The sequence below is a fragment of the Rhipicephalus microplus genome, unplaced genomic scaffold (genome assembly GCF_043290135.1).
Source record: "Rhipicephalus microplus isolate Deutch F79 unplaced genomic scaffold, USDA_Rmic scaffold_34, whole genome shotgun sequence".
Taxonomy (NCBI): Eukaryota; Metazoa; Arthropoda; class Arachnida; order Ixodida; family Ixodidae; genus Rhipicephalus; species Rhipicephalus microplus.
The window spans coordinates 4,256,940-4,283,534 of record NW_027464607.1 but is presented as its reverse complement, the minus strand read 5'-3'; the positions used below and the strand labels follow the sequence as shown (position 1 = coordinate 4,283,534).

The 26,595-nt window shown below is 44.4% G+C and overlaps 3 protein-coding genes across 3 annotated transcripts in view; all 3 read right to left on the bottom strand.

Annotated features, from left to right (window-relative positions):
* The window catches only part of LOC119165910 (golgin subfamily A member 1), a 687,968-nt gene extending 684,061 nt beyond the window's left edge, over window positions 1-3,907 (bottom strand). The window contains exon 1 of the mRNA XM_075884494.1: window positions 2,376-3,907. Coding sequence (XP_075740609.1) covers window positions 2,376-2,478 — 103 coding nt within the window. The 5' untranslated portion in view covers window positions 2,479-3,907. The remainder of the gene's footprint in view (window positions 1-2,375) is intronic.
* A 136-nt stretch (window positions 3,908-4,043) lies between these two features.
* Window positions 4,044-10,380, bottom strand: LOC142786825 (uncharacterized). Its single transcript, XM_075884500.1, has 6 exons — window positions 9,360-10,380; window positions 9,187-9,230; window positions 8,498-8,557; window positions 8,367-8,426; window positions 8,198-8,302; window positions 4,044-8,142 (listed from the first exon to the last, which is right to left on the bottom strand). The coding sequence occupies exons 1-6, from the start codon at window positions 9,473-9,475 to the stop codon at window positions 7,979-7,981; spliced, it is 549 nt and encodes a 182-aa protein (XP_075740615.1). The 5' UTR covers window positions 9,476-10,380; the 3' UTR covers window positions 4,044-7,978.
* A 4,907-nt stretch (window positions 10,381-15,287) lies between these two features.
* LOC142786824 (uncharacterized) lies at window positions 15,288-18,237 on the bottom strand. Its single transcript, XM_075884499.1, has 8 exons — window positions 18,063-18,237; window positions 17,022-17,151; window positions 16,717-16,892; window positions 16,196-16,255; window positions 16,065-16,124; window positions 15,890-16,001; window positions 15,728-15,841; window positions 15,288-15,424 (listed from the first exon to the last, which is right to left on the bottom strand). The coding sequence occupies exons 1-7, from the start codon at window positions 18,151-18,153 to the stop codon at window positions 15,799-15,801; spliced, it is 672 nt and encodes a 223-aa protein (XP_075740614.1). The 5' UTR covers window positions 18,154-18,237; the 3' UTR covers window positions 15,288-15,424; window positions 15,728-15,798.
* Window positions 18,238-26,595: the final 8,358 nt, after the last annotated feature.

The following is a 26,595-nucleotide window of genomic DNA, read 5'->3' as shown; positions in this document are numbered from 1 at the left end:
GGTGAATACTCAGTTTAGTGAACTTTCAGTTAAGTCGCCTATTTCCTTGGTTGAGTCCCTTGAGGTTCACTCAAGTGAGAGTTATGAAGAAATTGCTACCACCTATCCACATTAAACATATAACCCACTTCACTACTGCCACAACATGAGCCAGGCATGTGGAAGAGGTAGTGAACCAAGCAACACGGTTGTGTAAGCACCTGATCCTCACTGTTCCCGCTACCACTGGAGATGTCCCACTGTTAATACGGAAACCTAGCACTGCCGGTACCTGCTTCGGCTGCAGCTTGTCCCTGGTTACGTCAGAACCCGATAGTGCCTCACATATTTGGTGGCAGATCTTTGGTGGAAAAAAACGCTTGCTCAATAACAGTCATTGTGTAAAAGAACGCACCGTCAGCAAGAAAGGCCAAAGATGGTGTACTCTCAGACTTGACCGAAATCAAAAGTGGGATCAATAATGCCCTCAACCGTCTAGAAGAACAGACATCGCTGAGGTATGGCGATGGAACTGCTTCTCTCTTCAAAGACAGCAGAAGCGTAACAGAAATACAACAATCTGGTGATAAATAAAGCTGATACAATGTCTTCAATAAATAAGGAAGGGTGTTATTATGCTGGCACCTTATGCTACAGTTACAAATTGGAAAACCTGAATGTTCCTACATAAAGGGATAGCCATTACTGCACACTATGCCCCTCAATTCCCAACAGAGCATCGAATAATTGAAATACACACCACAAAGAGCAAAGATTTTCATCTGCAACCTTTTCAGCAATTCTTGAGTGCGCCACTTAGAGGGAAAGACGAATTTGTACCCCTAGGCAACTTCAACGCTCCAGCTCCACACCCCAACTTGGGCGACAGACAAGTTAAAGCAAAAATTACATAAAAGGATCCAGCCGGCTTCCCAGTGTGAAAGCTGATGCCCCTCTTCCATTTTACTTCCATGTTTTTCAAGTCTCCCCTTCGTTGGTGCATGGCTTCGGCCTCTCTCGCATGAACTTGCATCAGATGGCTTCTTCCAATGAAACTCTCAAAGAACCAATGTCCTCCCCAGAAACCACATAATAACTGGATTCCTTCGCTCAGTCTCGCTACTTCTGACACGTCTCTCACTCTTTCCCCAAGGCCTGACTGTCCACCAAAAAAGCCTCACCCTCTCGGTATAGGGCCTCACCATCGGACGAAGAAACCTAGACTAAGAACAGTGTAGCAGCTATTATCTGAAACTAGCAACCCTCCCACTAGACTAGATAGAGAACAGTGTTTGGAAACACTGGCCCTGAAACCAGACATAGCCATCCAGAGAAAAATTTGAGCCCCTTTATCACCTACTACATGCGCACAGCCCGGCTCAAATGCTTCACAGAGCAGGCAAAAACCACAAACTGTAGAGAGTAACGAAAACATCCAATGTCCACAACATCTCCCAACATGCCGAAAGAATGCTCATGCAGCCACAGCAAGAAACATACCTACAAACATGAAAACCTCTGCACAACTACTCAATGAGAGACACGTGGCAGCAGACTAAAAAATACAAGAGACTGAACTAAAGGCAACAAGAGAAACCTAATGAAACAAGCTAATGAGTATGCCACGCAGGTAAACGAAAATATAATTTTACACCGATGCTAAAACATGGGCAGCATGAAAGGGTGGGTGCATACAAACGTGACAGCCAAACACTGATCAAAGCTCTCAGAGACAAATTAAGCCAGGGGGTTCAGTGCTAAAGCATTCAGTACTTAAAGACCAACCAACGACTCCCTAGATGAGCCTGTCATAGCAGTGGATGCACATGACGTCAGACCACACCTGGAGAAGATGGCCTAAACTTCAGCAGTGAACGTATTGAGCAACTCTCTTAACACGGACATATGGGAAGCTGGTCCGGTTTCAGAACAATGGAAAGAAGCTGCTTCTAATTCTCAAACAAAAAAAAACTTCAAAACCCGAGGCTAACCTTACTTACCCCATGTCTCGGGAAGGTGTTTGAAAAAGTGATGCTGGCCAGGTTAATTGACTACATTGAAGGCACAATCTCCCATCAGTAATCTTGTACAGCTCATTAGTAGTAACACTTGAAACTTTAAGAACGGCTTTGTGAGGTCAAGAATATTCCACTATGTCATTAAGACTGCTATCAATATTTCATTGAATAATCATGATCTGTCCCATACAAATTTTTTTAGCTTAATGTGTGCTGCTGCCTTTTGTTTTCTATGCATGGTACTACCTAAACAACATACGGGTCTTTCTGAACCCGCATTAGCCCATAGCTGAATGAAAGCGATACACGTGGCATCCTGGGCCCTGCTAGTACACTGCGCGAAGGTGGCACATTACTCCAGCAAGTGCATCGCACTACCTCGGCGGCTGTGATTCGGTGTCGGCAGCTGGGGTGGCGGGATGCCGATGACCAGCTCCGTCTGGTTCTCCTCTTCGATCTTTTTCTTCAACTTGGTGAACATTGTCCCTACTTGGGTGCACCCTCTGTAGAAACTCGACGCATTGGCACAAGTTAGGATCTCGAAGCGATAACGCTTCAGCGAGTAGAGACACAAGCGAAGCAACGCTGAGAATCGCTAACCGGCGGGACTCGAGAAAGATAAGCTTTTGTCCATGACGATTGTTCAAAACTGGGCGATTCTCGCTCAGCTGGCGGCTGCGCACGCAAGCGTTTGTCCAACGCCTCCTGCGACTTGAGTCACAGAACACCTACCCGATTAGAGCACGGAAACTGTACCTTTGGGCAAATGTATCAAAATAACATGCAAATACGTAGCGGCCACGTACTGAACTGCAATACCGCGAGGCGAGATGGCGCTGGTAGTACCAACGCGAACCAAGAAATATCGAACCAAATACGAAGGGGTAGACACAGTATGCAGTGCGTGTGAAGAGGAAGGAGAAACTGCCGAACACTTGATAATGTTCTGTAAAGGGCTTCACCCTATAGTTCAGGATGATGGCGCAGAGTTTTTCAAAGCACTGGGGTTTAGGGACAGGGAGGGCAAAATAGACTTTAAACGGGTACACTTAACTAGAAGGAGGTTATCTGATTGGTGGCTAAAGTCAAGGCGCGAGTGAAAATTAACCCCTTCACTGCAAAGTACGAATCCTCAATCTCACTATTTAAAGGGAAAAAAAGATAAATATAAGGCTTCGTTCACTAAGTATTACGGCTAGGCGGCAATAGCCGCCGCCCGAAAGGGCACAGCCACAACCATCCATTTATCGAGGCACTGAAGGCCATATTACGCTCCTATCTCCGTGTTAGCCACCATAGCCATATGCTGATGGCGGCCGTGCAGCGTATGGACTGGCGGGCTAGCATCAATATGCTTCAGGGGGAGCTTAGGGCGGAACAGGAACAGAGGATAGAGCTTCAAAAACAGCTCGGAACGTCGCGTGCAGCGCATGGAGGCTAGCATCAAGGAGCTTCAGGGGGAGTTTAGGGCGGAACGGGAGCAGAGGATAGAACCATAGAGAAATAAAAAAAAGGTTAAGAGTGGACACTACAGTAGTCCAAGGAGGATATAAAAACCTCCTTGCAGTAGACCCCAGCGGCCCAATCGACCCAAGCACACCTGGTGGTTGGTGAGAGCAAGTGGCGTCATAAAGAAATAAAAAAAAATGGTTAGGAGTAGACACTACCATAGACCCCAGCGGCCTAATCGACCCTAGCACACCTGGTGGTTGGTGAGAGCAAGTGGCGTGCGCTTCCTGTAACGGTTTCACTGGCGCAAATTTTGAATTACTTTATGTAACCGACGTTTGGCTATAACGAAAGTTCATGATTTCAGACCACTTTACACCGCCCAAATGGCTAGTTTTTGTAGGTCGTTTTGATTTAGCAATTCCGTTTTGTTTTGTTCAGTGGTTCGTGCGAATTGGTCGTAACGTAATTTTTATTTCGATTAAGGTATAACAAAAAGAGATGCAGGTAATGATAATTCACTACTGTTTTATTCATCGCGCTTGTGTTTTTATTTTGGAACAAGTGATGAATGTATATATAGTCAAAGAGACAGAGTATCCGCAATGTTTTATTCAAAGGCAAGGTAGTCTCTGAGAATATAAAAAGCACAATATGACAAAGGTAGACAACAAATGCATATCGCCTTACAAATAAATTGTAACACATACAGAGAGAACACAGACAACGCACACACCGCTAGAGTTGGCAGAAGCCGAGAAGCTGGTGAAGTATGACGCACCGGGCCAGTGGGTAAGTAAGGATCTATGGCAAAAACACAGCGCACAGTGCTGATGAAGAAGGAAGAAGTGACATATACACAGCAATGAAGTCACGAATCAGGCCTGGGGTTAACCGAAATAATGCATAGAAAAAAAGAGCGCACAGAAACCACACGACACAATATAGCAGAAAGGCAAAGGTGCAGTGTGCTGGCTGTGCTTAAGAACAGCTAGCCCAAAATGAAAAAAAGCAGACTTGATGCCTGCTTATCCTCAGAAAGGTAGGGCTTTGCAGCTTGCTCACTACGTGAAAGACAAACTTTATGCTACAACACTGGCAGGTCTTGTGGCTCTTCTTATGCGTCGCCTTCATCAAAAACCTAAGATCCCAACTTATTTGCGTCTGGGTGTTGCTGTGACGCTTGCGAGCTAAAATAGATTGTAGTCATGACTTATCCAGAATTGGGGACCTTAATTGGTGCTACGAGAGCAGTATTACAGGGCTAATAAATAGCAGAAGGAAACCACTTTGGCTCATCATTTTTCACAATGGCTCTACATCGTACAATATCACTCACAAGCTATATAAAAATAAAATGGCAGCATCCGCAGCCCCATCAAACGCTACAAGTTTGGGTAGTCTTTTGAAAATTTTGATGGGCGAGATGAGGAAATTGATGAGAAGCTAAAATACCAAAAGCGTGATAACGTGAACCGTGCCCACTTCATACTGTGTTTCTTACCCGCTCGAAGACATTTCAACAAGCGGTTTTGTTATCGATATATTACTTGAGCTGGAGAGATAAAGCATACACAGTGACCAAGCGACCCACAGTAAAGTGTACAGTTCACCCGCATTTGCTACAAAAATACAGACAGGATACCCAACATTCTTTTTAAGGTTATGCAAATCACTTCGAGCGAATACACAGTGTCCCTACTCCTCATAGCGGGTAACCAAAACAATGTATGCAACGAAGGAGTGGTTAGTCCAGTTGAACTGAATATAAGCATATAAGACCATAATGAAGTCTGCTGTAACGAAGTAATAACATAAAGCTATTGCAGGATTCGGCTCAACTCGAATACTTTAGTGTAAACCCGCCGCTAATTGCTAACCTTTGAACTTGTCAAGCTGTATGCCCGAGATTGAAGACTGGAACCTAACCCTATCCAAGTTTCGGTTCACAAAACGCACATGCCAACATAAACGAACCCGGCAAAACATTTTCAGAAACTTCGCGCGACACCCAGCAGAGCAGAAATGAAAATCGCCAACACTTGACAGATGGTGATACAAAACATCGCACACTTTCAGGTGATGTGCAGTGGCCTCAATCATGGCAAGAAAGTGAGATTCAAGTAGTTGTACGTATGCAAAAGCTGCTTCTGATAGCACAGTGAGATTCCCAAAAAGTTTGCTGGGGACGTGGTATGCTTTGAGCATTGTGAAATACTGGTGGGTACCCTTAAGCGTCTCACTGTCGTCTTTCAGTAACTGTGGGCAACTGCAACCGTCACATGCATTCCGAAGGAAGTGTTTGATGAGAAAACCAGCTACATAATATGCAGCAGAGTCATCGATAATATGGGAGTGAATGTTGGTCGCAAGTTCAGAGATATCGTCTAGAGCGGGAAAGTCGTCGGGCTGTGGCTGTGCACACTCCTCATTATCCAAAAGAGACGCACTGGTGAGGGAGAATGGCGAGAGCTGCTCCTGGAGGAGGTCACATTCATCGTCCTCGACATTTCCAAAGTATTCTGACAGCTTGAAGTGTTTTCTTACGCAGATGTGCTTCAGGCCACAAATAAATTGTGCACCATTGGGGTTGGTGTTGCAACCCTGTTTTTGCCTAATGTGGCCAAATATGTTCTCCAGAGGATCCTGTTGAAGCCTGCGTGTTAACAGATATTCAAAATTGTAATTTTTGGAGAGGTCGTCCCATAGTTGACAAATAGCCTGAATTGTAATTTGCCAACCTACGATGGTTTGTGGTTGACGACTGCCAACAAACTGCCATGATGCAATCCAGGAAAGCTGGCATCGGAGGAAGTCAATGAGCTCTGAATCATTTTTCATGATTGCATGCCGCAGCTTTTGCAAAATTCTTTTTTACTCGAGCTGTTCAAGGCATCGAAAATCCTGTCCATACGATCACAAAATTGAGCTGTAGTGATGGCTGAGGCAGGCAGCACCTTTGCATACACCATTGCCGTGATAGCAATCGAAACTGATGCACTGAGGACCTGAGTTGCTCTGCTGACCTTCATATTAGAAAAAGGTTTCTGATGAACGTGCCGTTCAGTCAACTTTGGAGCCAATCGCAACCGCAACTCATGTGAGGATTGGTAAAGGCTTACAATGTGCGACCAGTTAACGATGTCATCCAATATGTATAACTTGTGTGCTTGGACATTATTGCGCGTTTTAATTAAATGCGGAACATCAAAAATGTAATACACCCGCTCACCATTAACTTCAACAAAAGGCTTTGCTACAGTCACTCTTAGTTGGTTAGCGAGACTTACATTTGGACTGCCCTGGTCACAAATGACTGCTTTCACTGCAATATTAATGCTCCTAAGCTCCAAAATGAGTGACACCAGCAAGTTATGCATAACAGATGATGGTATTGTGTGCCCTATAGTAAAAGCAACCGATTGATTGATTGATTGATATGTGGGGTTTAATGTCCCAAAACCACTATATGATTATGAGAGACGCCGTAGTGGAGGGCTCCAGAAATTTAGACCACCTGGGGCTCTTTAACGTGCACCCAAATCTGAGCACACGGGCCTACAACATTTCCGCCTCCATCGGAAATGCAGCTGGGATTCGAACCCGCGCCCTGCGGGTCAGCAGCCGAGTACCTTAGCCACTAGACCACCGCGGCGGGACAGTAAAAGCAACCGGTTGAACCCACTTTCTCGAAACACCAACAAGAAGAAAAACCAGTGCTCGATCAGCAATGGTCGAAGTGCGATGAGTGTCATCATCTGTAAAACCCTGGACAACGTCTCTTGCAGCATCATAGTACAAATTCTTTTTGAGTGCTATTTCGTCGAAAACTAAAGCGCACACTCTGTCCCGTTCATTCCAAGCTTGAGTATTTGTTGCAATGGAAGAAAGGATTCCTGGAATTATGCCTGGAGTCATCTTTACATGAGCTAGCCACTTCCTTAATGAACGCCGGGAGGGCAAAGAAAAATATGGAGCCAGAAATCGGTATGCTCGCGGACCTCGGAAGTTTAAGTGAAGAGCGAATTTCTTGAACCACACGGAAAACCGCTTGCCCTTGCGTTTGGGCCTCAAGCGAACATGTGAAAGAAGTTTAAAAACCTCCTCAGTGACGTGCGGTCGGATAACTCCAAGGGCCTTTGAAGTCGATGACGGTGCTTGGTGAGGCTGTCTCCACAGTCTTTTGATAGTTTTCCGCTGTGCTGCTACTTTGGCTTGCAGATGTTTAATGGTTTGCTTGTATTTCATTGATGGAGACATTGTCGCTGGCACACAGCAACGCACTGCAATAAACAAAAAAATGGATGTAAAACGAAAGAACAACTAATCCCATACGAGCACTTTCCTCGCTCTTTCAGACCCAAGGTGCACAACTTTCTGTGGTGCAAAGTTTTCGATTCCACTACCTAAAAACAAACCATTCACAATGTTGATAATGCACAAAAAAAAAAATTAAAATCACTGAGAGCCCACCCTTACATTTTGTAAGTGCACACGTAGTGTCCTTTTGAGGATAGTTTCCTCAGAATGTCCTAAACATAAAATAGCACATTAAAAACAGCTGCAATAAAAGCATAGTCACTATTTTCTCTAGGGCACTCAGGCGTGGAGCTGTTGGCGGAGACGTCTTCTGGAGGATTTTGTGAAGCTTGTTCAGTGCCTCGGACAGTGCTGTCGGAACAATCTTGTGAGCGGCCTGCGGAAGTCTCTATATCAATCCACTCTGGTGTTGAAGTGAACATACAACTTACCGGTCACACAAGTTCCTTTTGTGACAGCTGAATGACTGGTTAAAGTTTTCTCCGGCAAGACGAAGTCAGCGGAAATTCTTTCACCAGCTACAAGGGAGCTGCCACCTGCAGAGATTTGGTCAACAGTCAATTTGGGTAAAAAAAAAAGAAATCACGACACTGAACGCACCCTGCTCATCGGGGCACCTCAATGTGTGGGAGCCGCTTTTTGAAGCCTCTACCGCAGGTCCTGAAGAAATGAAATTACGACAATGTATCAGTAAGAGGCTTAAAGTAACACAAACTGAAGCTCATCCACACCTTGCAGTGCCGCTTCTGCAGCCATGTCACAGTCACTACTTGAAGCGACGCTCAGAGAACCTGCATATATGTGCAGTTGGTACAAGTTACAAAGCTTGTAGCATGGGGAAACTTAAACAGCTCTTTCAAACGCATAAATTGGTCGAACGTGAAAGAAAAGAGAAGGCACCAACTAGGAAACAAGTAATTTGTGATTTTTGGAATTATCAACAGTGCCAGCTTTCACTAATAAAAGGTATATGTACATGTGCACTCAGGCTTGAAGATAACGTGAAATAGCCCTTTAAAATCTTTCAAAACAAGTTGCACAGGTCAAGAGCATCAAAAAACGACAGAAATGTAAAGCTGCTGTTAGGAAGGTAATAGCCCACAATTCACAAAATTTAAGACTTTTCAACTGTTACTTCTATAGTGAGGTTCCTCCATCGGCTACAAAGATCTTCGCGGTTAACTGTCGCCACTGATTCAATACAAGTGGCTGCTATTGCACATATTTGAGTTTCAGTCAATCACTTACATGGTGCAGCTGGTTGCACACTGGGAACAGCCATGCCCATGGGAACAGCCATGCCCATGGACCCTGGGCACACAAGGCTTACGCCTTGTGTGCCCATGGTCTATGAAACTTTGAGCAGTAAAATGGTCGCTACAAACCCTGTACGTTGCGTACAAAAGGCTGGCCGGCTTACTCAAGAGATCATCGCGTCCAGCATACTGCATCCATGCTTTCATCCTGCATTGGCAATGAACTATCAGCTGAAAGGGGAAGTGCTTGAATAGTGATTTTTTATTGTTACCCTCACTGAGCAAGTACGAACAGTAAGCCTAAAGACATGCAAACCATACAAAAGCTTTAACACACCTGCCGTCCCATGGTATGCGTAAGAAACTCGTCCCAGGCTTCTCGTGGGTTCTGCCATTGTTGAAGCACCACGATACACAGCAGTAGCTGCCGTAGCTTGAACCGCCCGACGGCATGGCATCAGCGCGGTCTGAAAATCTTAGTAAGTGGATGCTTCGCTGTCAAATTACGAAAAAGATATGTGCACGTCATAAGTGTACCAGCAAACCCCTTTGAATGATTAGCTAATCGATGCACAATACAACACCAGTGATACATCTCTGACCCATAAAACTCTGACTTACAAAGATAGACGTCAAGACCACGTACAAAGATCTTCAGAAGTTTCCAGGCCGCTATCCCTTGTAACGCAATGGTATCGCGGCCTGGGAACTTTAGAACACCTTCGTCCGTACGCAGTATCAGCAGTACATTAAGAAGAAAAATCGTAGTTGAAATTTGTGCGGTAAAATTATATTGGAAACATCAAAAAAATTTGTGGGCAGCTTGCACAAGGCTAGCGAAGAAACGAAGATGATGGCCACTTGGCTAGTCCAGATTTGCCTCCGGCACACCAAGAATTATTCGTGTTCCGAGCCTTCGGGAAACGCGTCGTGAAGCATGCGAGGCCCAGCGAACGCTTCTCAATATTTTGCACCGAGCCTAAGACCTAGCTGCCCAGCTATGCTCAGCGCCCACACGCTCGCATCCGTGGCAGACGCAGCACGCGTCGCCTCGGCTTGACGCCGTGCCGCCTTTGCTATACTGCATACGTTGCACAATGTTCCCGTCTAGCCGCCGCATAGAGCCACAAACTTTTTTAGCGAACCTCCCCGACCTTACAAGCTTCAGAAAAAGGTTACAACTGCGTGAATGAGACGCCACGTAAGAAACAAACTCGCACACACGAAGCGCAACGTGTGTGTGCATCTTTCTATGTTTGTTGCACGGTGTCTTATTCGCGCAGGTGTAACCATTTTCTGAAAAAATGGCCCAACAAGCCCAACAACATGTCATTCAACAAGCTTCGCTTGAAAACGTGCCTCACCTGTTATCTAACGCACGAAAACGCCGACATTGACGAAAGCGACGAAAGCTTCCCGCTGTCAGTCATGCATGGGCTTGTCGCTGGGTGGATGGTGTTTATGACAGTACAACTGAAGAGAAATAATCGCGTAAGGTGTGTTGAATAAATTGTTTTTATGTATGAAGAACACACCAAATTTGGGCGTGTGATTATTATTTTGTAAAAACAATTCTGTTGCATTGATTATAACTTTTTTTTGCGCTTGCGTCCTCTGACGTTTGGTGAAAGCACTAGTTCGTTACGTGGCCGTGACGCACTTCCTGATGCCAGGTTTCTCGGAGTGTTTTGTTTTGTTTCCCTGGGAGGTTGGCTCATACCCACTCAGGGGGATTGGCCAAGAAAGTGTAGTGCAGTTTTTCTGTGATCATTTTAACTATGTGCAATGAATTGATATTATAATAAGACTAATGTAAAAATAAAAACAACATAAAAAGAGCAAGCGAAAAAAAAAAATCAAGTTGAGCAATTTTGAGATTTGAGGTGTTATGTTTACCACTCAGCTGCGTTTACTTCACTCTGCCCTTGAGAGTAATAAATATATTTTTTTATTGAAGATCACAAAGGTATACGCTTGGTTGCCTGAATATAATCGCAAACGGCATTGAAAGCATCCCTGTGGCAATGTCCCAAAGCTGAGGCGCCAAAGCTTAGCGCCGTTTCCGCCGTCAATCTAAGGCCTATTTTCCGAAATGGCATAACTAGTAACCTTTTTCTAAGTATCTCGTAGCGGCGACAATACAAAAAAAAATGATCTAGTGATTCCATTTCTCCGCAGAATGCGCAGAGGGCCGGGTGATGTTGTCTGACCAGCTCTGTGTAGATACAGGTTTAGGGGGGGGACACGACATCAAAATTTAGTAATTAAGACTTCGAGCTTTCTGGACTGACTCCAGTGGGGTTGCCATGGAAACATGAGGTGGTTATAGTCTGTCCATGTAATTACTTTTTCTGTCGTATCAGTGGAGATTGCTGATTTTCGATATCTTATAGCCGTGATATATTCTACATCTGGCAGTATGGACAAAACTGGCCCATCAAGTGCGGCTCGTGCTAAGGAATCGGCCAATTCATTTAATCTTAATCCACAGTGCCCCGGAACCCATAGTAATCTCAGGAGTCTCAACTGCGGCGGTACCAATGTTTTGAATGTGCTTAGAACATAGAGAAATAAAGGTTAAGAGTGGACACTCCCGTAGACCCCAGCGGCCCAATCGACCCTAGCACACCTAGTGGCTGGTGAGAGCAAGTGGCGTGCGCTTCCTTTTTCGGTTTCTCTGGCGCAAATTTTGAATTACTTTGCATAACCGACGTTTGGCTATGACGAAAGTTCAGGATTTCAGACCACTATTCATCGCCCGAATGGATAGTTTTTGTAGGTCGTTTTGATTTAGCGATTCCCTGTTTTGTTTTGTTCAGTGGTTCGTTTGAATCGGTCGTGACGTAATTTTTATTTCGATTAAGTTATAATAAAAAGAGATGCAGGTAATGATAATTCACTACGGTTTTATTCATCGCCCTTGTGTTTTTCTTTTGGAACGAGTGATCAATGTATATATCAGTCAAAGAGACAGAGTATCCGTAATGTTTTATTCAAAGGCAAGGTAGAGTCTGAGAATATAAAAAAAACAATATGACAAAGGTAGACAACAAATGCATCTCGCCTTACAAATAAATTGTAACATATACAGAGAGAACACAGACAACGCACACATCGCTAGAGTTGGCAGAAGCCGAGAAGCTGGTGAAGTATGACACACCGGGCCAGTGGGTAAGTAAGGATCTATGGCAAAAACACAGCACACAATGCTGATGAAGAAGGAAGAAGTGACATATACACAGCAATGAAGTCGCGAATCACGCCTGGGGTTAACCGAAATAGTGCATATAAAAAAAGAGCACACAGAAACCACACGACACAATATAGCAGAAAGGCAAAGGTGCAGTGTGCTGGCTGTGCTTAAGAACAGCTAGTCCAAAATGAAAAAAAGCAGACTTGATGCCTGTTTGTCCTCAGAAAGGTAGAGCTTTGCAGCTTGCTCACTACGTGAAAGACAAACTATGCTACAACACTGGCAGGTTTTGTGGCTTTTGTTATGCGTCGCCTTCATCAAAAACTTAAGATCCCAAGTGATTTGCGTCTGGGCGTTGCTGTGACGCTTGCGAGCTAAAATAGATTGTAGTCATCACTTACCCAGAATTGTGGACCTTAGTTGGTGCTACGAGAGCGGTATTACAGGGCTAATAAATAGCAGAAGGAAACCACTTTGGCTCATTATTTTTCACATCGTACGTTATCACTCAAAAGCTATATAAAAATAAAATGGCAGCGTCCACAGCCCCATCAAACGCTACAAGTCTGAGTATTCTTTTGAAAATTTTGATGGGCGAGATGAGGAGGTTGATGAGAAGCTAAAATACGAAAAGCGTGATAACGTGAACCGTGCCCACTTCATACTGTGTTCCTTACCCGCTCGAAGACATTTCAACAAGCGGTTTTGTTATCGATATATTACTTGAGCTGGAGAGATAAAGCATACACAGTGACCAAGCGAGCCACAGTAAAGTGTACAGTTCGCCCGCATTTGCTACAAAAATACAGACAGGATACCCAACATTTTTTTTAAGGTTATGCAAATCACTTCGAGCGAATACACAGTGTCCCTACTCCTCATAGCGTGTAACCTAAACAATGTATGCAACGAAGGAGTGGCTAGTCCAGTTGAGCTGAATATAAGCATATAAGACCATAATGAAGTCTGCTGTAATGAAGTAATAACATAAAGCTATTGCAGGATTCGGCTCAACTCGAATACTTTAGTGTAAACCCGCCGCTAATTGCTAACCTTTGAACTTGTCAAGCTGTATGCCTGAGATTGAAGACTGGAACCTAACCCTATCTAAGTTTCGGTTCACAAAACGCACATGCCAACATAAACGAACCCGGCAAAACATTTTCAGAAACTTCGCGCGACACCCAGCAGAGCAGAAATGAAAATCGCCAACACTTGACAGATGGTGATACAAAACATCGCACACTTTCAGGTGATGTGCAGTGGCCTCAATTATGGCAAGAAAGTGAGATTCAAGTTGTTGCACGTATGCAAAAGCTGCTTCTGATGGCACAGTGAGATTCCCAAAAAGTTTGCTGGGGGCGTGGTATTCTTTGAGCATTGTGAAATACTGGTGGGTACCCTTAAGCGTCTCACTGTCGTCTTTCAGTAACTGTGGGCAACTGCAACCGTCACATGCATTCCGAAGGAAGTGTTTGATGAGAAAACCAGCTACATAATATACAGCGGAGTCATCGATAATATGGGAGTGAACGTTTGTCGCAAGTTCAGAGGGATCGTCTAGAGCGGGAAAGTCGTCAGGCTGTGGCTGTGCACACTCCTCATTATCCACAAGAGACGCACTGGTGAAAGAGAATGGCGAGAGCTGCTCCTGGAGGAGGTCACATTCATCATCCTCGACATTCCCGTATTCTGACAGCTTGAAGAGTTTTCTTATACAGATGTGCTTCAGGCCACAAATAAATTGTGCTACATTGGGGTTGGTGTTGCAACCCTGTTTTTGCCTAATGTGGCCAAATATGTTCTCCAGAGGATCCTGTTGAAGCCTGCGTGTTAACAGGTATTCAAAATTGTAATTTTTGTAGAGGTCGTCCCATAGTTGACAAATTGCCTGAATTGTAATTTGCCAACCTACAATAGTTTGTGGTTGACGTCTGCCAACAAACTGCCATGATGCAATCCAGAGAAGCTGGCCTCGGAGGAAGTCAATCAGCTCTGAATCATTTTTCATGATTGCATGCCGCAGCTTTTGCGAAGTTCTTTTTTTACTCGAGCTGTTCAAGGCATCGAAAATCCTGTCCATACGATCACAAAATTGAGCTGTAGTGATGGCCGAGGCAGGCAGCACCTTCGCATGCACCAATGCCGTGATAGCAATCGAAACTGATGCACCGAGGACCTGAGTTGCTCTGCTGACCTTCATATTAGAAAAGGTTTCTGATGAACGTGCCGTTCAGTCAACTTTGGAGCCAATCGCAACCGCAACTCATGTGAGGATTGGTAAAGGCTTACAATGTGCGACCAGTTAACGATGTGATCCCCAATGTATAACTTGTGTGCTGGGACATTATTGCACGTTGTTTTAATTAAATGCGGAACATCAAAAATGTAATATACCCGCTCACCATTAACTTCAAAAAAAGGCTTTGCTACAGTCACTCTTAGTTGGTTAGCGAGACTTACATTTGAACTGCCCTGGTCACAAATGACTGCTTTCACTGTAATATTAATGCTCCTAAGCTCCAAAATGAGTGACACCAGCAAGTTATGCATAACAGATGATGGTGTTGATGTGTGCCCTATAGTAAAAGCAACCGGTTGAACCCACTTTCTTGAAATGCCAACAAGAAGAAAAACCAGTGCTCGATCAGCGATGGTTGAAGTGCGATGAGTGCCATCATTTGTAAAACCCTGGACAACGTCTCTTGCAGCATCATAGTACAAATTCTTTTTGAGTGCTATTTCGTCGAAAACTAAAGCGCACACTCGGTCCCGTTCATTCCAAGCTTGAGTATTTGTTGCAATGGAAGAAAGGATTCCTGGAATTATGCCTGGAGTCATCTTTACATGAGCTAGCCACTTCCTTAATGAACGCCGGGAGGGCAAAGAAAAATATGGAGCCAGAAATCGGTATGCTCGTGGACCTCGGAAGTTTAAGTGAAGAGCAAATTTCTTGAACCACACGGGAAACCGCTTGCCCTTGCGTTTGGGCCTCAAGCGAACATGTGCAGAAAGAAGTTTAAAAACCTCCTCGGTGACGTGCGGTCGGATAACTTAAAGGGCCTTTGAAGTCGATGACGGTGCTTGGTGAGGCTGTCTCCGCAGTCTTTTGATAGTTTTCCGCTGTGCTGCTACTTTGGCTTGCAGATGTTTAATGGTTTGCTTGTACTTCATTGATGGAGACATTGTCGCTGGCACACAGGAACGCACTGCAATAAACAAAAAAATGGATGTAAAAGCGAAGAACAACTAATCCCATACGAGCACTTTCCTCGCTCTTTCAGACCCAAGGTGCACAACTTTCTGTGGTGCAAAGTTTTCGATTCCACCACCTAAAAACAAACCATTCACAATGTTGACAATGCACAAAAAAAAAAAAAAATTAAAATCACTGAGAGCCCACCCTTACATTTTGTAAGTGCACACGTAGTGTCCTTTTGAGGATAGTTTCCTCAGAATGTCCTAAACATAAAATAGCACATTAAAAACAGCTGCAATAAAAGCATAGTCACCATTTTCTCTAGGGCACTCAGGCGTGGAGCTGTTGGCGGAGACGTCTTCTGGAGGATTTTGTGAAGCTTGTTCAGTGCCTCGGACAGTGCTGTCGGAACAATCTTGTGAGCGGCCTGCGGAAGTCTCTATATCAATCCACTCTGGTGTTGAAGTGAACATACAATTTACCGGTCACACAAGTTCCTTTTGTGAGAGCTGAATGACTGGTTAAAGTTTTCTCCGGCAAGACGAAGTCAGCGGAAATTCTTTCACCAGCTACAAGGGAGCTGCCACCTGCAGAGGTTTGGTCAACAGTCAATTTCGGTAAAAAAAAAGAAATCGCGACACTGAACGCACCCTGCTCATCGGGGCACCTCAATGTGTGGGAGCCGCTTTTTGAAGCCTCTACCGCAGGTCCTGAAGATATGAAATTACGACAATGTATCAGTAAGAGGCTTAAAGTAACACAAACTGAAGCTCATCCACACCTTGCAGTGCAGCTTCTGCAGCCATGTCACAGTCACTACTTGAAGCGACGCTCAGAGAACCTGCATATATGTGCAGTTGGTACAAGTTACAAAGCTTGTAGCATGGGGAAACTTAAACAGCTCTTTCAAACGCATAAATTGGTCGAACGTGGAAGAAAAGAGAAGGCACCAACTAGGAAACAAGTAATTTGTGATTTTCGGAATTATCAACAGTGCCAGCTTTCACCGATGAAAGGGATATGTACATGTGCACTCAGGCACATGTACATATACGTGAAATAGCCCTTTAAAGTCTTTTAAAACAAGTTGCACAGGTCAAGAGCATCAAAAAACGACAGAAATGTAACGCTGCTGTTAGGACGGTAATAGCCCACAATTCACAAAATTTAAGACTTTCCAAGTGTTACTTCTATAGTGAGGCTTCTCCATCGGCTACAAAAGATCTTCACGGTTAACTGTCGCCACTGATTCAATACAAGTGGCTGCTATTGCACATATTTGAGTTTCAGTCAATCACTTACATGGTGCAGCTGGTTGCACACTGGGAACAGCCATTCTTGTAAGCCTTGTGTGCCCAGGGTCCATGAAACTTTGAGCAGTAAAATGGTCGCTACAAACCCTGTACGTTGCGTACAATAGGCTGGCCGGCTTACTAAGGAGATCATCGCGTCCAGCATACTGAATCCATGCTTTCATCCTGCATTGGCAATGAACTATCAGCTGAAAGGGGAAGTGCTTGAATAGTGATTTTTTATTGTTACCCTCACTGAGCAAGTACGAACAGTAAGCCTAAAGACATGGAAACCATACAAAAGCTTTAACACACCTGCCGTCCCGTGGTATGCGGAAGAAACTCGTCCCAGGCTTCTTGTGGGTTCTGCCATTGTTGAAGCACCACGATACACAGCAGTAGCTGCCGTAGCTTGGACCGCCGGACGGCATGGCGTCAGCGCGGTCTGAAAATGTTAGTAAGTGGATGCTTCGCTGTCAAATTACGAAAAAGATATGTGCACGTCATAAGTGTACCAACAAACTCCTTTGAATGATTAGCTAATCGATGCACAATACAAAACCAGTGATACATCTCTGACCCATAAAACTCTGACTTGCAAAGATATACGTCAAGACCACGTACAAAGATCTTCAGAAGTTTCCAGGCCGCTATCCCTTATAATGCAATGGTATCGCGGCCTGGGAACTTTAGAACACCTTCGTACGTACGCAGTATCAGCAGTACCTTGGGAAGAAAAATCGTAGTTGAAATTTATGCGGTAAAACTATATTGGAAACGTCAAAAAAATTTGTGAGCAGCTTGCACTAGTAGCACAAGGCTAGCGAAAAAACGAAGATGATGGCCACTTGGCTAGTCCAGATTTGCCTCCGGCACACCAAGAATTATTCGTGTTCCGAGCCTTCGGGAAACGCGTCGTGAAGCATGCGAGGCCCAGCGAATGCTTCTCAATATTTTGCACCGAGCCTATGACCTAGCTGCCCAGCTACGCTCAGCGCACAGACGCTCGCGTCCGTGGCAGACGCAGCACGCGTCGGCTCGGCTTGACGCCGTGCCGCCTTTGCTATACTGCATACGTTGCACAATGTTCCCGTCTAGCCGCCGCATAGAGCCACAAACTTTCTTTTTAGCGAACCTCCCAGTTCTTACAAGCTTCAGAAAAAGGTTACAACTGCGTGAATGAGACGCCACGTAAGAAACAAACTCGCACACTCGAAGCGCCACGTGTGTGTGTGCATCTTTCTATGTTTGTTGCATGGTGTCTTATTCGCGCAAGTGTAACCGTTTTCTGAAAAAATGACCCAACAAGACCAACAACATGTCATTCAACAAGCTTCGCTTGAAAACGTGCCTCACCTGTTATCTCACGCACGAAAACGCCGACGCAGCCGACGTTGACGAAAGCGACGAAAGCTTCTCGCTGTCCACGGAGGTCGCTGTCAGTCATGCATGGGCTTGTCGCTGGCAAGGAGGATATAAAACTCGGTCGCTGGGTAGATGGTGTTTATGACAGTACGGCTGAAGAAAAATAATCGCGTAAGGTGTCTTGAATAAATTGTTTTTATGTAAAAAGAACATACCAAATTTGGGCGTATAATTATTATTTTGTAAAAACGATTTTGTTGCATTGATTATAATTGTTTTTTTGCGCTTGCGCTCTCTGACGTTTGGTGAGAGCACTAGTTCGTTAAGTAGTCGTGACGCACTTCCTGAGGCCAGGTTTCGCGGAGTGTCCGCTCTTGTCTTCTTTCTCTATGCTTAGAATTCGAGAGTTCTCTGAAGCTATCAGAGCTGCACAAACTGAAAGAGAATCCGTCATTATTATTGCATTGTTTTGATTTGATGGAAGTTTTCGAAGAGCTAAAATAATCGCCAAGAGCTCCGCTTCAAAAACTGGAGTAAAATCAGGCAGTCTCACTGAAAAGAACCAGTCAAGCAAATCAGAGGCAATGCCTACACCTGCCTTTTGATTATTTACGGAAGCATCTGTGGCTATTATATTTTTAGTTTTTGCATGCACCAAGTAATCTAATAATATGTTATTTAAAAATTTGAGGGATTGTAATTTGGCGTTTTGGGGGAATATATCATCATACTCAATAATAACATGACAATTCGAGTCATTAGTCTCAATTACATTTCTAATGTTCACATTTATACTTTGTAGATTTTTTTGTACAAACATTATCTGAGGTGTGTTAACCGTGGCCAATGAGCAAGAAAGAGGGTGTCTGGGTTTGCGATAAAAGCATATTGAGATCTTCTTGCCGGTAAGCTATAAAATTTAAAAAATTCTTGTACGGTCAAAATTCGAAATCGACAAATTAGTGTAGGCAGGCGCGCTTCCTGGTACAGTACGTTGATAGCCACAAATCTAGGGAGTCCCAGACACATTCGCAGTGCTTCTCGCTCCAAGAGAACTAGAGGTTTCGTTTTATAAGCAGGGCCACCCGAGAATAATATGCAGCCGAATTCCATGATGGGACGCATGTACATCTTGTACAACGTTATCAAGGTGTGCCTCCGTAACCCATATTTCCGGTTACTTAGCTTGTGTAGTAAGCCTGAAGCCCGCTGTGCTTTGGTAGTTATATACTCTATGTGTGGACTCCAGTTAAGTTTGTCATTATAAATGATTCCCAAATATTTTATAGAGTCTACTTGCTGGATGGGTTCCTGTTTATATAGAATTGAAATTGGTTCTGCAAGCGGAAACGCCATGAGCGCGCTCTTGTTGACATTTAACGATAACGAAATCGACTGCAACCAAATTTCTAACATGTTAATATATCTTTGTAATTTAAGTTGTAATGAGTAAATACCACAGTCAGCAGCAAAGAGTGCGATGTCATCAGCATAAATGTAGACAGTAACTTCTTGATCTGTTGGAATTGTGCTCATTAAAGCATTAAATAATATTGGAGATAAGACTGCTCCTTGGGGAACTCCGCGCGTTTGTTTAAATCTAGTGTCCTCTCTTGTCTTTTTCTTTCTCTATGATAGAACTCAAAAACAGCTCGGAGCGTCGCGTGAGTGGGAGGAGGCTACCGCCAGCCTATTAAAGCAAATGAAGGGTGACCTTCGAAAAGAACGGGAAAGGCGGACCGAACTAGAGCAGCGGGTAAAGGAGCTAATGGAGCTTTTCCCCGGCCTTGAGTGGTGTGAGACGGAAGGCGTGGGTAGCGGAGAAGGGGACAGGCGGGAAGAAACAAGCAAGAAGGGAGGTCAGGGGGCCGCAGTGTCTGGCCCCAGCACGGAGGCTCCGAGAACATACAGCACGGTGGCGCAGCAGTCTTCAAGCAGGGCAGAAACACAGGACAGACGGCAGAGAGAGAAACAGGTGAAGCAAACAGGGGCGCCATCACAAACAGGAAGTCAGCGATTGTAGCGTAGAAGGGTCCTAGTGGTGGAGGACTCTAACGTGACCAGGATTAGGGATGGCGTCTTCAAGATAGTGAAGGAAGATGGGAGAGTCAGGGTGGAGGCACAGTCAGGGAAGGGCATGGTGGATGCACTGGCCAAAGCTCAAGACGTTGTAGAAAACAGCATGGAGGGCGAAAATCTAGTCATTATTCATGCTGGGCTCAATGATGCGTGTGTTGAAGGGCAAGGATCAGAACCTTCAGAGAAAGTTCAGAGAAAGAGGGTGGGATGCGTAAGCTCCGAGAAGCATCTGGGAGTGTGCATGTGACCATATGCACAGTCCCAGAAGTCTGGGGGCAGCCTCGTGGGATTGAAAGGAGGGTAGTGGAGGCCAATTGTGTGATCAAGGGTTTGGGCCGGCAACTCGGATACAGCGTAATGGAAGTTAACCAAGACGTGTACGAGCCCGGCGCTCGCCCCTTTGCAAAGGATGGCATTCACCACAGTGGTGCGACGGGCAGGAGGGTTGGTAACAGAATGGGTCGCCAAGCCATAGCTTTTTTAGGGGGACCCAGAGCCCTGAGGCCAACAGTGTAGCCAAAGACGGACCTAAAGGGGCACAAATATTCAAGCCACACGAAGTCCCTGGGAGAAGAAATCGACGTAAGCACAAGGCCCGAGCTAAGTCAGACGCAGAATGGCAGACGTAGGATGGCAGCAAACACGTAGGATGGCAGGAATAGGTTAAAGTGGGAAGAGATAGAAGAGCAGTTGAGGCAGGAGGAGCCGATAGTATATGGGGTTGTGGAGACACATCTTGGGATACAGAGCAACCACCCTGCAATCCAGACTACGTATGGGAATATTGCAATAGAACAGAAGGCAGCAAAAAGGGAGGGTGGAATCGGTGCATTCATACATAAAGGTATGGGTTGGCAAAGAGTCAAGCAGGGACGCATGGAAGATTTATGGTTAAGAGGTAAAGTAGCTGGGCAGACGACATTCCTTGGTTTGGTGTACTTGTGGGTGGGAGCAAAAACCAGAGAGAAAAACCAAGCAATGGTGGAGTGTATATCAAAGGACATTGAGGAATTAGGAGGAGAGTGCGAGATAATTATGCTAGGAGATATGATTGCGCACAAAGAAGATATAGATGGGTATGCTGACTCAACAGGCAAAATGATCATGGATATGTGTGAAAGGCATGATTTGATCATTTGCAACAGTATCGAGAAGTGTGAAGGGCAAATAACATGAGAGGTAGGATGGCTGCAGTAAACGATAGATTGCGCACTGATGTCACATAGGATGTATGATAAGCCTAGGGGAATGCACATAGATGAAGGTGGCTCCAGAAGTATGGGTAGTGATCACAAACGTATCAAGCTAAGTTTTGGAAGAGCAGCGAAAGTGGGAAGGAGACAAGATGAGCAACTACAGGAAAATTTTCATTCAGAAAGGCAAATAGAAATTGCTACTAAACAAATTGAGAAAGTAATTACTGAGGGTAATAAAACTGTGTGCACATACACAAATCTAGTTAGACTGTTTGGGCTGGAGCTTGCCTGGAACAGAAGACACAAGTCCAAGATGCAGGTGGGATGCAGGTGGGATGCAGGTGGGATGAGGAAGTTAAGAGAGCCATTCCAAAACGTCAAGAAGCCTCTAGGGAACACAGACATGCTAAACAACGGGGTGAACCGGCAGATGATGTTGAAAGAAAATGGGAAATCTTTCTAAGCTCTAGAAGGAAAGCATCCCTCCTGATCAATGAAAAGATTAGAAGAAAGAGTGCTTAGTGGCTGGCAGAAGTACATAAAAAGGACAGAAAGGCAGCTGCGAAATTTTGGAACCATATAAACTCTCTAAGAAATGAAACAAACCTAGAGCAGAGGTTTATAGCTACAGCTCAAGGTGTTAGCCTAGAAGAAGACGAAGCTATTGAATATATAATAACAAGGATGACAGAAAATTTTCAACAAACAAGTGCCGTATGCACCACAATAGACAGGGACGTATCAAGTGGCGCAATGGCTCCATTTTAACAACGAGAGTGGGAAAGGGCAGAGAAGAGGGTTCCAAGTAGTACATCAACAGGCCCAGATGGCATTCCAATTACGCTGATGAAGACTTTGGGTCCGAAGTCTAAACATACTTTGAGAGAGGCAGTGAGCAGAACAATAATCGATGGTGAAGTCCCCGATGGATGGAAACTTAGCAGGATGAACATGCTCTATAATGGAAAGGGTAACAAAGCTGACATAAACAACTACCGCCCTATAACAGTTACATCAGTGGTCCACAGGCTGGCAGTGCAGATTATAAAGGAAAGACTACAGGCGTGGATAGAGGATGAGGGGTTGCGGGAGGAGCTGCAGAATGGGTTTGGGAAACACGGGAGGTTGGAAGACAATCTGTTCTCACTGACGCAGTGCATCGAAATAGCAGAAAAGAAACTCAGGCCCCTGTAGCTAGCATTTCTGGATATCAAGGGAGCGTACGATAGCGCGGTTCAAGAGGACTTGTGGGGAATACTAGACACACTGGGTGTGGAAGATGGAGTCACTAATCTTTTAGAGGAAATCTATAAAAGTAACAAGGTAGTTATAAAGCGGGAAAAACAGGTATCCATGCCGACAGAGGTGAAACGGGGACTTAGGCAGGGGGTCCCCTGTCACCCTTATTATTCATGATGTACTTACAAGGATTAGAGGCCAAATTAGAGGGAAGCGGACTGTCCTTCAACCTCTTTTTCGTCAAACAAGGAACACTCATTCAACAGGCACTACCAGCATTGCTGTACGCAGATGATATGGTGCTAATGGCCGACAACAAGGAAGATTTGCAGAGATTGATGGACATCTGCGGTAATGAGGGAGTTAGGTTAGATTTCAAATTCAGTAAGGAAAAATCAGCAGTCATGTTTTGTAATGAAAATGAAGGTCGTCAGCTTAGGATACAGGAGGTCATGCTATTGATAACAAATAAATACAAATATCTGGGCGCATGGATAAGCAATGGGACTAAGTACCTAAGGAAACACGAAATATACGTAACGACTAAAGGTAACAGGAATGCAGCAGTGATGAAAAATAGGGCACTGTGGAATTACAATAGCAATGATATGAGATGAATATGGAAAGAGTCATGGTTCCAGGTCTGACGTTAGGCAATGCGGTCTTGTGCATGAGATCAGAGGTTCAAGCAAGATTAGAAATTCGGCTACGAGAAATAGGTAGGCTTGCTTTAAGAGCCCATACACCAAATCAGGGAGTACAAGGTGATATGGAATGGACATCATTTGAGGGCAGGGAAGCTATCTGCAAGATAAAATTTGAGAAGCGATCGAGAGAAATGTGGGAGGAGCAATGGGCTAGGAAAGTATTCAGCTACTTGTACATGAAGAATGTCGATACAAAATGGCGGAAGCGAACCAGAAAATTGACTGGTAAATACTTGGAAAACAGCAGGGGGCCAAACCAAGAAGAAGGTGAAGGAAGCTGAGACTGACATGTGGAGAATTGGCATGATCAAGAAGTCCACACTAGAGATCTATCGAACTTTGAATCAGGGTATTGCCAAGGCAAAGATCTATGATAATACTCAGAGTAGTTCTCTACTGTATGAGGCCAGGACGGGAGTATTGCGAAGCAAGACATATCGGGCCAAATACGAAGGGGTAGACACGATATGCAGTGCATGTGGAGAGGAGGAGGAAACTGCCAAACACTTGCTCTATCACAAAAAGAAATAGATTTTCTTCAGAACGTGGGCACACGTGTTGTTCATGGTGCGTTATCACGATGATTACTTGGTTGTTAGGTGAATTCTGCTTTCTTTGTTTTGTATTTTTCTCTTTTTTGTCAGATACTGCTCAAGTATATATTGTGCGGTTCTAGCAAATAAATCTTGTTGTAAGTCAGTGCCGCTGTCTGTCTTCTTCTATTCTTGTCCCTCGTTATGTATGCTATTTTTATGTAAAACTTGATAGTGTTCTGTAAAGGGCTTCACCCTACAGTTCAGGATGATGGCGCAGAGTTTCTCAAAGCACTGGGTATAGGGACAGGGAGGGCAAAATAGACTTTAAGTGGGTAGAATTAACTAGAAAGAGGTTATCTTATTCGTGGCTAAAGTCAAGGCACTAGTGAAAATAAACCCTTCACTGCAAAGTACTAGTCCTCAACTTCGCTATTTAAAGGGGAAAAAAGATAAATCTAATGGTTAGTTCACTAAATATTACGACTAGGCAGCGATAGCTGCCGCCCAATCTAAAGGGTACAGCCACATCCATCCATTCATTTATTCATTCATCCATCCATCCAAATATCCACTCCAGATTGATGGACATCCACGGTAATGAAGGAGATAAGTTAGATTTCCGATTCAGCAAAGAAAATCAGCAGTCATTATTTTCAATGATATTGAATGTAGTGAGCTAAGGATACAGGAGGTCACGCTAGATATAACAGATAAATACAAATCTCCGCACGTATGCATGGATAAGCAATGGGACCGAGTACCTAAGGGAACACGAAATATACGTAACGTGTAAAGGTAACAGGAATGCAGCAGTGATGAAAAATAGGGCACTGTGGAATCGCAATAGGTATGATGTTGCAAGAGGAATATGGAAAGAGGTCATGGTTCCGGGTTGCGACATTTCATTCCAGCACCGTTGGATGGATGGATATGGATATGGCTGTACCCTTTAGATTGGGCGGCGGCGAGCACCACCTAGCCGTAATACCTAATGAACCACCAACTAGCATTATCTTTTTTCCCCCTTTAAATAGCAAAGTATAGGACTGGTACATTGCAGTGAATGGTTGATTTTCACTTGTGCGTTGACTTTAGCCACCAATCAGATAACCTCTTTCTAGTTAATTCTACCCGCTTAAAGTATATTTTGCCCTCCCTGTCTCTACACCCCAGTGCTTTGAAAAACTCTGCGCCGTCAACCTGAACTATAGGGTGAAGCCCTTTACAGAACATTATCAAGTGTTGGGCAGTTTACTCCTCCTCTCCGTATGCACTGCATACCGTGACTACCCCTTCATATTTGGCCCGATATGTCTTGGTTCACAATACTCCTGTCCTGGCCTCAAACACTAGAGAACTACCCCGAGTATTATCACGGATCTTTTCCTTCGTTATTTCCTGCTTAAAAGTTCGATAGATCTCTAGTGCGGACTTCTTAATCATGCCAATTCTCCACATGTCAGTCTTCGTTTCCTTCACCTTCTTCTTAACTGATAGTTCTTTTGGTTTAGCCCCCTGCTGTTTTCTAAGTATTTACCCGTCAATTTTCTGGTTCGCTTCCTCCATTTTGTATCGACATTCTTCATGTACAAGTAGCTGAAAACCTTCCTAGCCCAACGCTCCTCCCACATTTCTCTCGATCGCTTCTCAAATTTTATCTTGCAGATAGCTTCCCCGCCCTCAAATGATGTCCATTCCATATCACCTTGTACTCCCTGATTTGGTGTATTCCCGTGAGCTCCTAAAGCAAGCCAACCTATTCCACGTTGCTTAATTTCTAATCTTGCTTGAACTTCTGACCTCATGTACAAGACCGCATTGCCGAACGTCAGCCCAGCAACCATGACCCCTTTCTGTATTCCTCTCAAAACATCATACCTATTGTAATTCCACAGTGCCCTATTTTAAATGTCATCACTGCTGCATTCCTGTTACCTTTCGTCGTTACGTATATTTCGTGTTCCCTTAGGTACTCGGTCCCATTGCTTATCCATGCACCCAGATATTTGTATTTATTTGTTATCTCATGCGTGACCTCCTGTATCCTAAGCTGACGACCTTCATTTTCATTAACAATCATGACTGCTGATTTTTCCTTACTGAACCTGAAATCTAACCTATCTCCTTCATTACCGCAGATGTCCATTAATCTCTGCAAATCTTCCTTGTTGTCGGCCATTAGCACTATGTCATCTGCGTACATCAATGCTGGTATTGCCTGTTCAATGAGATTTTCTTGTTTGACGAAAGAGAGGTTGAAGCCAAGTCCCTTTTCTCTAATTTGGCCTCTAATCCTTGTAAGTACGTCATGAATAACAAGGCTGATAGAGGACACCCCTGCCTATATAAGCACCCGTTTCACCTCTGTGGACTTGTATACCTGTTTTTCCCACTTCAAAACTATGTTGTTACTTTTATAGATATCAAGTAAAAAATTATTGACTCCATCTTCTACACCTAGTGTGTCCAGTATTCCCCACAAGTACTCTTGAACCACGTTATCGTGCGCTCCATTGATATCCAAAAATGCTAGCCACAGGGGCCTCTGTTCTTTTTCTGCTATTTCGATTCACTACGTCAGTGAGAACAGATTGTCTTCCAACCTCCTCTCTTTTCGAAATCCATTCTGCAGTTCCTCCAGCACCACCTCATCCTCTATCCATGCCGGCAGTCTTTCTTTTATAATCTGCATTGCCAGCCTGTAGACCACTAATGTCACTGTTATAGGATGGTAGTTGTTTTGTCAGCTTTGTCCCCCTTTCCTTTA

Excerpts from the sequence above, each read along its gene's own strand:
- LOC142786825 (XM_075884500.1), bottom strand. The coding sequence starts at position 9,475 with ATGCCGTCGGGCGGTTCAAGCTACGGCAGCTACTGCTGTGTATCGTGG. Across the intron at positions 8,427-8,497 it reads TGCAGAAGCGGCACTGCAAG|GACCTGCGGTAGAGGCTTCA; the intron begins GTGTGGATGAGC and ends TCATTTCTTCAG. Across the intron at positions 8,143-8,197 it reads AAAAGGAACTTGTGTGACCG|GCCGCTCACAAGATTGTTCC; the intron begins GTAAGTTGTATG and ends AGACTTCCGCAG.
- LOC142786824 (XM_075884499.1), bottom strand. The coding sequence starts at position 18,153 with ATGACTGACAGCGACCTCCGTGGACAGCGAGAAGCTTTCGTCGCTTTC. Across the intron at positions 16,125-16,195 it reads TGCAGAAGCTGCACTGCAAG|GACCTGCGGTAGAGGCTTCA; the intron begins GTGTGGATGAGC and ends TCATATCTTCAG. Across the intron at positions 15,842-15,889 it reads ACTTGTGTGACCGGTAAATT|GCCGCTCACAAGATTGTTCC; the intron begins GTATGTTCACTT and ends AGACTTCCGCAG.